Source organism: Thamnophis sirtalis, unplaced genomic scaffold, assembly GCF_051295495.1.
Source record: "Thamnophis sirtalis isolate CommonGarterSnake01/CBP01778 unplaced genomic scaffold, rThaSir2_p1.2 scaffold_7, whole genome shotgun sequence".
In the NCBI taxonomy this organism is placed as follows: domain Eukaryota; kingdom Metazoa; phylum Chordata; class Lepidosauria; order Squamata; family Natricidae; genus Thamnophis; species Thamnophis sirtalis.
In genome coordinates this window covers 87107178-87119261 of record NW_028261387.1, presented here as the reverse complement: position 1 = coordinate 87119261, position 12084 = coordinate 87107178, and the positions used below count along the sequence as shown (strand labels likewise).

Sequence of the window (12084 nt, the reverse complement as noted above, 5' to 3'; positions counted from 1 at the left end):
TTCCAACAATATTAACCTGGGTTAATAAAAGAAAACCTTTCGCTAATGAGTGACATTACTTGTTACAATAGCATGCTATTAAAGGTTATGTCAGCATATAATGACAATATCCAAATGAAATAAGATGACAATGTTTCTACATGTTCTATAGTAACATTAGACTTCAAGTTTATAGTGAAATCTTAAGACAGCAAAATTCAGTTTAGGGTTAATCAGCTGTTTTCTTTGCAAGAAAAGCTTGCTATGATAATATGGATAAATTTCCTAGTGGAATAATTACAATAATTTGATTATGTTAGTCATTGTATTTGGCCATATTAACATCTAAAACCTTTGTATTAATATTTTTATTGCTTGGGCTTGCAGAGTTAAATGCTACCAGGGCTAATATACCACAATAATTGCTGCTCTTAGAGGTTTTCAGTTCATCATAAACAATTAATGTTGAACTTCTTGTGCCTTCAGCTAAGGTCAGGATGTAAGTTAGAAATAAGAGGAAATGGCACCGATTTAAGGAAAAAAATGACTATGAAAGAGAATTCAAAGATTATAGATCTTCTACATATATATTAAAATCTCTCTCTCTCTCTCTCTCTCTCTCTCTCTCTCTCTCTCTCTCTCTCTCTCTCTCTCTCTTTCTCTCTCTCTCTCTCTCCCCTTCCCTCCCTCCCTCTGGTTTCAGGTTTCAGGTTTCGTTTTATTTATATGCCGCCCTATTCCCAAGGGGACTCAGGGTGGCTCACAAACCCAAGAGGGGAAGGGAAACACAAGAACTACAAATACAAACCTTTAAAATAACCAACAGACACTCTCTCCCTCCCTCCCTCCCTCCCTCCGTGTGTGTGTGTGTGTGTGTGTGTGTGTATGTTTGTGTGTGTGTGTATTCCAGCATAACTGGGGAACGCCTCAAGCAATTTCAACCAAACTTGGTACACAGATAACTTACTCTCTGGAAAAAAAATACTGTGAGGGTGAAACACTCCTAACATCCCCCCTGAATTATTCTATCTATCTATCTATCTATCTATCTATCTATCTATCTATCTATCTATCTATCTATCTATCTATCTATCTATCTATCTATCTATATCAGAATTTATATGGTCATTCCTCACTCTCAGTGATTCTACGTGGCTTACAAAAAATCAACTAACTTTAAATTGTAAGCTGCCCAAAGTTGTTGAGTCAGGCAATCTATAAATTATATAAATAAATTAATTAATTATCTAATGTAATTGTATTGATAATTATCTTAATTATCTACTGTTTCTGAATTATTTGATTCATTTTAATTAAGGCATAGTAAGGCATAGTATGGAAATTGTAGTCCAAAATCCAATGGGGAATATATGTGGCTCCTCCCTTAGAAACATTTTTCGTTTGCTCACGTAAAGATCTTTGTATTGTTTTGAGACAAATACTTTAAAAAAAATCTCATTTCTTAAATTATAATGGAAAGTGTTTCAATTGTGTGCATGTATTTAAATTCTGCTTTTAGCTATTATACATTATTGTTATTTTGTCATCTGGGGCACATCATTTAATTGTTGCCCTGAGTGTAGATGTGTTTTAATCTTGTAATCTATTGCGGATCTGGAAGTATTTCTTTTTCATTTGGGGATTACAATTGCTTATAGATTATTGTTATTACTACTATTCCTGTTATTTCTCTATTGTCCCGGAATTGTCTTTTTTAATTGAATGGTTAGAAATATTGCCTACATAAACAAATAAGGAAAATGCCACTTATCCAATTTCCTTAGAAGTTCATTAACAAAATATTAGCATCGCCTTCCATTGGACTCCAATGATTAAACATGGCTTGCAAATTTGTAATAAAGGCCTATATTTAGGATTAAACTTTATAAAGTTTATCTTAGAATCTGAAAAAGCCGACAAATATTACACAGAAAATCCTTGGCTTACAACTACAATTGTGGCCAGAATTTTCATGGTTAAGCAAGATTTAGGAGTTGGGCCCAATTGTACAACTTTTTTTCCCCACAGTTGTAAAAATCACTGCACTTGTTAAATGAATCACATAGTCATTGTCAATTCCTCCATTAGCTCTGCTTTTTGGAAGCCAACTGAGAAGGTGGCAAATGGTGATCACATGGGATAGTTTGGAGTCCAGCTAAACTGTTAATAAAATTAAATAATTAAAATAAATCACTGGGTGGACAGTATTATTTATTTTCATCTTTGTCACTCTCTCAAATCTGGGTCCGTGTTTCCCCAGTAAATCCACATAATTCATTCTTGAGGCAGACAAACAGACAGACAGGTAAACAGAGTTGGAAGGGACCTTGTAGGTCATCTAGTCCAATCCCCCTCCCAAGCAGGAGACCTTACACTATTTCTGACAAATGGCAGTCCAGTCTCTTCTTGAAAGTCTGAAGTGATGAAGCTCCCACAACTTCCGAAAGCACCTTATGTTCCATGGGTTGATTGTTCTCACTGTCAGAAAGTTTCTCCTTATTTCTAAATTGAATCTCTCCTTGTTCAGTTTCCATCCATTATTCCTTGTCTTTGGGTGCTTTGAAAAATAGCCTGACCCCCTCCTCTCCGTGGCAGCCCCTCAAATATTGGAACACTGCTATCATGTCTCCCCTGGTCCTTCTCTTCATTAGACTAGCCATGCCCAGTTCTTGCAACCGTTCTTCATATGTTTTAGTCTCCAGTCCCCTAATCATCCTGGTTGCTCTTCTCTGCACTTTTTCTAGAATCTCAACATCTTTTTTTATAGTGTAGTGACCAAAACTGGATGTAGTACTGTAGGTGTGGTCTTACTAAGGCTTTACAGAGTATTAGTGAGGCCCTCACTAAGCTTTTATCTTCAAAGATTCCTTAACAAACCTCACCTCTCCTTTGCTCTTTCGGTATTTTCATACAAATGTTTGATTTTTGAACTCACTTTAAACTTGATTTCTTATTCAGTGTAGCTCTTGATATGTGTTTAAATTCTTGCGTCCTTGAGTAGAACCCCATATTTTTCTTCCATTAGTTTACTGGGATGGATGTTGTTTTGTTTCTCTTCTAGCTGTTTTTACCCCTGTGTGAGCATGGAGCTTAAAATCAGTCTGTTGCAAACCTTTAATAATTTTTATGAAGTGGAGTCCAATTATCGTTATCTTCCTTGGGGATCCATTCAATTAAGCACAGCCATGGTAAGTAAATGGTCACAGAGCTGTGTAACTATATTTACATCCGATTAGTAGGAGTCAGGTGAGATAGCTTTGAAAACTAGTTGTTTATACCACTGCTTTGATCTCTCTTGGCTTTCTTATCTGGAATGTCAGAGATAAGTTCGGGTGACTCCTCTTTAAGTCAAAGAGAGAAGAGGCAGAACATTTAAGGAGAAATCTCAAAAGGACTTTATACGCTGAGGAAAGATGGAAAGGTGAAAAGTATTAAATATTGAAGAATAATTTGCAGTAGGGCCTCGTTATCTATCTAGCTAGAGGTAGAACTCAAATTACAACTGTAATAGAGCATGCCCATTTTGGGATTGTAACTCATAACAGTCGTAAAATGGGACAGTTATATAACTGAACTGATTTCAGGATCTTTTTTTGTGGCTCACAAACCAGAAACAAATGCTGGTTTTCAGCAAAACCATTGTGAAATGAAGTCATGTGCAAACAACTGTAAGTGTGGTTGTCGAGTGTCCAATTTTAATTCTGGGTTGTAATTAACCCCCTTCTCCATCAGATAGGTCCATCAGAACATTGGACAGTTACTAAATGAACGGAGATACAGGACTACCTGTTTCTGCCTACTGAAAATTTAGGGCATATCTAATTTTTCAACTTTCAATTTCCAAACATTAAACGTAAAGGTAAAGGTTTCCCTCGCACATATGTGCTAGTCGTTCCTGACTCTAGGGGGCGGTGCTCATCTCCGTTTCAAAGCCAAAGAGCCAGCGTTGTCCAAAGACATCTCCGTGGTCATGTGGCCGGCATGACTAAATGCCGAAGGTGCACGGAACGCTGTTACCCTCCCACCAAATGTAGTCTCTATTTTTCAACTTGCATTTTTTCATGCTTTCGAACTGCTAGGTTGGCAGAAGTTGGGACAAATAACAGGAGCTCACTCCGTTACGTGGTGCTGGTGGGGAGGGGAGTATAATTCCAAACTTGAGAGGTTCTCAAAAGTTGTGACATGCACTGGAGATTGTAAAGATATTTTGGTTACTTTAATATAATTTAGATGTGTTTGCTAAGGAACTACCTAAAGATCGTAACTTTTTAACATTTTGTTTTTTTCATTCTATGTAGTAAATCTGGGCAGAGTTGGTGCACTTCATGTCCTCTCCATTAATAGACCAAAACAATCTATTGATGTCTAGGAAGTGTCCCTTCTTTGTTAGGGTGTCATTTCCTCCTAGAGATCCATGTGATTCCTCTCCCAGGCTGATGATATTCCAGATATTTATGTTGAGACTTTGGAAAAAGCCCAGGGAAAAGCAATTAAGATAATGGAAAGCCTGGAGACTAAACTATATGAAGAACAGCTGCAGGATTTGGGTTTGGCTAGGATAGAAGTTATAGAGCAATATCTAAAGAAGGCCTCACAATCAGGAGATTGTGAGTTTGATCCTGGCTGTGAAAAGTCCCAGGTCCCTTGAAATTTCCCGAGGAAACATTCTCAAAGTATATGTGTTACTGTTTATTCTGGTGTCCTATAGTCACAGTGGCCACTCCCCACTTAAAGACCTTGGCCCTAGTTCTGGCATCGCCTGTCCTGATGCTTCAGATGCTTCCATATTTTTTCAGAGCAACTGCCTCCCTGGAATTGGTTTTGTTGAAGCTACATGATTTGTTTGGTTATGGTTATGAAAGGTCACACATTTTGATCGACTAAAGTAGTGTATAAAGATAGTGTATTTAAATGAGGTTAGCCAGGTGTGAGCTCCTGATAGTTCGCATGGGTTCGGGCAATTATCTAGCTAGGATTCTGATCAGTTGGGCATACCCCAAATGCCACCCCTGGCTGGCCACACCCATGCCCACCCCTCCCACCCCACCAGCCACCTCCCAGGAGTCTCCACGTGGCCCATACATCATACCAGGTACCGTATTTTTCGGAGTATAAGACACACCTCCCCCCCAAAAGAGGGTGAAAATCTGGGTGCACCTTACACATTGAATACGGCATTTTTGGCCTCCTGAACCCCCCCTTCAGAAAAATGGATGTGCAAAGTATTTGGGAGGCCTGCAAAGTGCTCCTGGGGGCTGGGGAGGGCAAAAATGAGAGAAAAATGGGCCATTTTTTGCTCATTTTTGCCCCCCTCATCCCCCAGGACACTCGACAAGCCTCCTAAAGGCTATGCATGCCCCCACCTTTTTGCAAAAAATGGGTCCATTTTCGTGAAAAAGGGGCCAGTTTGCTCATTTTTGGCCCTCCCAGCCACCAGGAGCACTTTGCAGGTGGCTTCTTAAACTCTCTGCATGCCCCGTTTTTCACAAAATTAGCCTGCAGTACTGCACTTTAAATCACTGTGCCACTAGGGCACAGTGCAAAACCTTTTTTTTAAAAAAATTACCTCTTCAAAATCTTGGTGTGTCTTATACTCCAGTGTGTCTTATACTCCAAAAATATGGTAAGTGCCGGGCCCACATGGAAGCTCGGGGGAGGGGGAGGAAACGGGCCTACCAGAGGTTTTGGAAATTCAGAAACATGCCTGTTTCCGGCCTCTGGAGGGCCTCTGGAGCTCAAGGGAAGCAGTTTTTGCCCTCCCAGAGACTCAAAGAAAGCCTCTGGAGCCTGATGAGGGTGAAAAATGCCCCCCACTCAGCCGTGGTGCAGGAGGCCAACTAGGCCATGCCCACTATGGCCACCCACCCAGCAGAAGGGCAGCAAACCCATTGCTGCAATTTTTGAAGCCCACCCTTGAGATTAGCCTATTCCAATCAAGGAGCCCTAGTGGCACAGTGATTTAAAGTGCAGTACTGCAGGCTAATTCTGCCCATTGCCAGCAGTTCAATTCTGACCTGTTCAAGGTTGACGCAGACTTCCATTCTTTTGAGGTTGGGACCCATATGCAAATAATACATCTTCATTGTAAACTGCCCAGAGAGTGCTGTAAATGGGGCAGTATACAAGTCTAAATGTTCTTGCTCTTGCTAATCCAGCCATTGCCCCAAATAACATTTTAAAGGGAAGATCAAGCCATAGTTGCTGAATTTTGCTAAACCAAAGAAAACAGTTGTTTCGTTGCTCCAAATCTCAGGAGACAAGAAGTTTTTGGCGCAACAAGAACTATAAAATAACATGCGTGCTAAATCAGCTGACACTGGAGATGAAGCCAATATCATGGCTCCTTTTTTTCAGCTCCTTTTCATATCTAGCACCTTCGTCCTACCGGCCCAGTCTGAGCCAACTCTCCTGCTGGAAGGTCAAATGCAGCTGGGAAAATCTGCTTTGGGCAAGTACCTGGCATCCATCTTCCTTGTCACCTCCAAATCTTACTGACAAGTCACTCGCTCTTGGCTGCAGACTTGCAGCTGATATTTCCCTCAAGTTCTCTGAATCCACCAGTGACCAGCAGTGCCAACCTGCTTGGAGGCAGAATTTGGGCATCTATCTCTGCCGTAAGGCAGTGTTGGGAAGCCCCAAAGCAGCTTGGAGCTTCTTCAAACCTTCATGCATCCCTCCAAGCAAACATCAGCCTGAGGTGTTTGAATGAATCAAGCAGAGAAGCTGATGGGAGAGGAGAAAAATGGGAGAGAGGGGGAGGAGGGCAGAGGCTTTGCCACAACTTGCTAGGCCCCTGTGAAAAAGAGGGACTTTTTGATAAGCTTCTCCATGCTCATCAGTTTGGGCTCTTCAGATCTATGGCTTTCAAACTTTGAAAGGCAGGATTCTGGAAATCCCGAAAAAGGAAACTTAATTCCTCCCCCCCTTCTGTTTGTGACCTCTGGTTTTAGGATAGGGAAAACAGGACATGCTGATTACAAAAAGAAAAATCAGGATGTAACTTGGTCAGAAAATGTAAGAAAAATGGGAAGGAGAAAGAGAAATGGAAGAAAGAAGAGAGGGGGAGACAGAGAGAAAGGAAAGAAGAGGAACAGAAGGGGGAAGAGGGTGAGGGAGGGGAAGGGAAGGTGGAGAAGGAAGAAAGAAGAAGTCGAAAACAAAGAAGAAGAAGAAGAAGAAGAAGAAGAAGAAGAAGAAGAAGAAGAAGAAGAAGAAGAAGAAGAAGAAGAAGAAGAAGAAGAAGAAACAACAGAAACACAACAGGCAAACTGAAATTTTTAAAAAACTGTGAGAATTAACAATGCCAAGCACCATAGGAAAAGTGAGAAGGAAGTGTTGTAGCCCGCCAGCTGACAGCGGAGCTGGCAGCAGATTCAGACAGTGAGGAAGTTGGGAAGGAACATGGGCTATCTTGGAGTCTGGGGAAGGCTCTGATGAGGCTCAGAGGCAGAGAGAGGGCCAGAGATGTCTTGACAGTTATCAGCTGCCTTCAGAGGCAGACATCAGTGAGGCAGATGAACAGCTGGCACCTGTTCCCAGTGTGTGCATGCATAGAGTTGCCAGATGAAGAACAGGGGTCGATTTGGGAATAAGGCCACAGGTGGATGATGAATGGCCCCTCCCAGAGGAAATAAAAGAGGGGAGTGGAGTTTGCAGGAGATAATTAATTTGCTTAATTGGTTCGTTGACTCTCTGGGACCCCTTGCCAAGTTTTGCAGATATCGGCCTGGCAGCTCTCCAAGCCAGATAAGGTCTGTGACTGTAAATCCTCCCTTGAAAAACTTTGCTGGATGTGAATGAGCAGAATTCATAGTCAATTAATAAAAGAGGTTTCAATTGTGAACATTGGAAGGAACCTTGGAAAACTGCAAGAGGAATTTCCAACCTTCAATTTATACTGAGTTCATTAAGATGGAAAGCTTAAGAACATTTTGAACAGTTTTGTTCCCTTAACGTTCTTGCCACCTGGATTTAATTGCCATTTATGAGATAAGCGATCAACGGATACCTCTGATATCTCTTGATTGCTTATTGGGTGAGATTCCAAGATGGTGGATCAAGTAGCAGAAAGCATCAAAAGGCAAATCAATGACTAGGAAACAAAGAGCAGAAGACAAGCAGGAGGAACGAAGGAATTGTTTTGCATCTATTGCTATTCCTCTACTAGCAAATTGTTTGCTCCATCATTCCGCAACAATGAAATACAGTTAAAATCCACAGATGTAGGTTAGCCGATTATTTCGTTCAGGCTTTACTGCCTGAGTACAAAGAATAAATACTTAATTGGCAGACAATCCCAATTTAAAAGAGCATATGCAGTGTGCCATATGCTCCTAATCTTCAAATAGATTAGGCTATACTCGGGCTTTTTTGAAGCACTTGAAGCATGTGCCGGACTGTGGGCAGGGAGGATGGATTGAAAGCCACAGGGATGCTCAGTTATTATCTATTTTTTATTTGACCTTTCTGGCTTCTTCATTGAAATGAAAACTTAAGAGATGATAAAACACAGTAAAGAAAATCAAAAAAGAACAAAAAAGTGCAAACAAACCTAAAAGACACATTTGCTTAAAGGCAACATTGGAATTTTAAATATTCTTATTTGAGACTACGCTTCCACAAGACCCCTTGTACCAGTAGTAGGATTCAGCCAGTTCGCACCTATTCGGGGAGAACCGGTTGTTAACTTTCTAAGCAGTTTGAAGAACCGGTTATTGGAAAAATCTTATTTTTTTTTTCCAATTTACAGGGCTAATCCTGTAAGGAAGGCAGGAAGAAAACATTCTGGTGTTTCTAGCCTCATCTTTATTGCCCTGCTTACAGAAACTGCCTCTCCGGTTAACCCTTAATTATATTGTAACAGCTAAGGTGAAGCGCCCATCAATGTGAGTAACATTGAGTTGGCCATGCCCACCCAATCATATGACCACTGAACCCCGCCTACCCAGCTGGTCATTAGGGCAGAGACCTGGTTGTTAAATTATTTGAATCCCACCACTGCCTTGTACAGACCGAGTTAATCTATTTTGGAGAGGAAATAAATAAAGATAGTCCTCAACGTACGATCACAAATAAGCCCAAAATATCTGTTAGTTGTTAGTTAAGAGTTAGCAAGTAAGTTAGCAAGTTGTTAAATGAGTTTCGCCCCCTTTGACAAGCTTCCTTGTCATAGTTGTTAAGTGAATCTCTGCAGCTGTTAAGAAAGCAACATGGTTGTTGAGTGAATCTGGCATCCGCATTGACTTTGCTTGTTTGAAGGTTGTAAAAGGGGATCACATGACCTTGGGAACCAGCAAGGGTCATAAATATGATCCAGCTGCCAAGCCTCCAAATTTTGATCACATGATCACGGGGAATGCTGCAATGGTCATGTCAAAATTAGCAACAGCATTAGGACTTATATACTGCTTTACAGTGCTTAACAGCCCTCTCTAAGCAGTTTATAGAGTCAGCCTATTGCCCCAAACAATTTGGGTCCTCATTTTACCCAAGGATGGAAGGCTGGGTCAACCTTGAGCCTGGTGAGACTCGAACTGGCAAATTGCAGGCAGCAGCCAGCAGTCAGCAGAAGTAGCCTGCAGTACTGCATTCTAACCACTGCACTATGGAAGGAAGGAAAGGGAAGGGAAGGGAAGGGAGTAAGTAAGTAAGTAAGTAAGTAAGTAAGTAAGGAAGGAAGGAAGGAAGGAAGGAAGGAAGGAAGGAAGGAAGGAAAAGTAATAGCACTTAGACTTATATACTGCTTCACAGTGTTTTACAGCCCCTTCTAAGCTCTTTACAGAGCCAGCCTATTGCCCCCAACAATCTAGGATCCTCATTTTACCGACCTCGGAAGGATGGAAGGCTGAGTCAACCTTGAGCCTGGTGAGATTTGAACTGCCAAATTGCAGGCAGCCGGCAGTCAGCAGAAGTAGCTTGCAGTACTGCCCTCTAACCACTGCGCCACCGTGGCTTTAAAAAATGATTATAAACAACAGTTTTTCAGTGCTGTTAATTTCAAACAATCACCAGACGAATGGTTGTTAAATCAAGGACTACCTGTAGCTATGAATGGGGAGTAACAACTGCTTAATTTGTCAATCAAAGAAGTTGCTCTCTTACCTCTCGGTCGAGTCCTGCTGCCACTGTCACTATATCTCCAGTCTCGCTGTTAATGGTAAACATATTCTGGGATGGACTTTGGGGTGTTTGAGTCACAATGCGGTACCTCACCATCCCATTTGCTGTGGTGCCGTCATCAGCATCATTGGCCGTCACTGTCATCACGTAGGTTCCTTCACAAAAGGTAGAAATGACAATAGAATCAATCAAATGGTCCACAAGAATGGGACTGGTTCTTCTGATCGAGGCTTCCCAAGAGCATGAAGCAAACTCCTTATCCCAACAAAAACCCCTTTTATTAATTGACTGTGCATTCTGCTCATTCACATCCAGGAAAGTCTTTCAAGGGAGAATTTACAGTCACAGACCTTATCTGGCTTGGAGAGCTGACAGACCGATATCTGCAAAACTTGGCAAGGAGTCCCGGAGAGTCACAAACCAATTATGCAAATGAATTGTCTCCTGCAAACTCCACTCCCCTATTGCTCCTCTTTTAATTCCTTTGGGAGGGGCCATTCATCATCCACCTGTGGCCTTACTCCCAAGTCAACCCCTGTTCTTTAGCTGTTCCCTTCGTCTGGCAACTCTGCACATGCGCACACTGGGAACAGGCTATAGTTGTCCATCTGCCTCACTGATGTCTGACTCTGAAGGCAGCTGATAACTGGCATATGGTTCTGGCCCCCTCTTTGCCACCGGCACAGAGCCCTCATCAGAGCCTTCTCCAGACTCCAGGACTTGCCCATGTTCCTCCCCAACCTCCTGACTATCTGAATCTGCTGCCAGCTCAGCCGGCCACTGGCGGGCCACAACACTGATAAAATTCAATTCCAAGAGGCCATTGGATGAATTTTGTGGGTCATTTTCTCCACTTCTTACTAAAGCTGAGGCCCTCCAGCATTTTCATTCTCTTCAATTCTAAGATATATGATTATTTGTCCATTGATCATACTTGTCATGAGTGGCAGGATGGCTTAGTGGTGAAGACACTCACCTCCCATTTGGAAGGTTGAGAGTTCAATCCTAGGTAACGGCAGGTATTTCTCGCCTAGGGCTCAAAGAAAAATATCTGCTGCGAACTCCACCTGGTGTCAGGAAGGGCATCTGGCCAGTAAATGCTCAGTCCCATCCCGTCGCCCTGACTCTACACCAAATTAAGGGATTACAGGGTTGTAAAAAGGGCATTTTTGATCATACTGGCCATGAATCATGGTAGAACTCTTTCACAGCTGGAGGGCATCAGAAGATGAAGAAGGTCTCCAGGTAATTTTTTCTTTTCTTAAAGTAGAGGAGAATTTTGGTGACATTAAGGAGGAGGGCATAAGGAACAATGTCTTCTAATTTGAGAACCAAGCATCTGAATTTTGATCACATGATCATGGGGATGCTTCAAAGGTTATAACTGTGAAAAACAGTCATCAGTTACTTTTTTTCAGTGCTGTTGTAACTTTTTTCAGTGCTGTTGTAACTTTTTTCAGTGCTGTTGTAACTTTTTTCAGTGCTGTTGTAACTTTGAATGGTCACTCAATGAACTGTTGTAGGTCAAGGACTACCTGTAGTTTGATGGGTCATGAATACAACTCTAACCCACAGCATGTAAAGATCACCATAAACTCATCATGGCTTTCTCCAGTTGATCATGAGTTCAGTCTAAAGAAGGGTATTCAAACTGGGCGGTGTTATGTAGAAATGCCTTAAGTATGCTAACAAACAATTGAGTATACTCATTTGGAAGAAAGAAGAGAGAAATAGAGGAAGGTAGAAGATGAACTCTTGAGATATCAGTTAATGGAGAAATATCAGAACAGCTGGATCAGATCCATGTAGCCCATATTCTGGGTCAAATATTGGCCAATTTAAAGGATATCTCTCAGAAGCTGAACTGGAGCGGCAACAATCCTCTTCCACATTTAATGCACATAGGGGAATATATAAAACATGTTGCCTGCAGCAATGGATTGCACATTTAGTTACCACTGGTTTGCTCCACACTTGCCTGCCCAT

At 41.6% G+C, this 12084-nt stretch overlaps 1 protein-coding gene across 2 annotated transcripts in view; it reads right to left on the bottom strand.

Moving 5' to 3' along the window:
- CDH4 (cadherin 4) overlaps window positions 1–12084 on the bottom strand; it is a 1112351-nt gene that overhangs the window by 129690 nt on the left and 970577 nt on the right. For both annotated transcript variants that reach the window (XM_087720535.1, XM_087720536.1), the window contains exon 7: window positions 10081–10253. In XM_087720535.1, the coding sequence (XP_087576661.1) occupies window positions 10081–10253 (173 nt within the window). The remainder of the gene's footprint in view (window positions 1–10080; window positions 10254–12084) is intronic.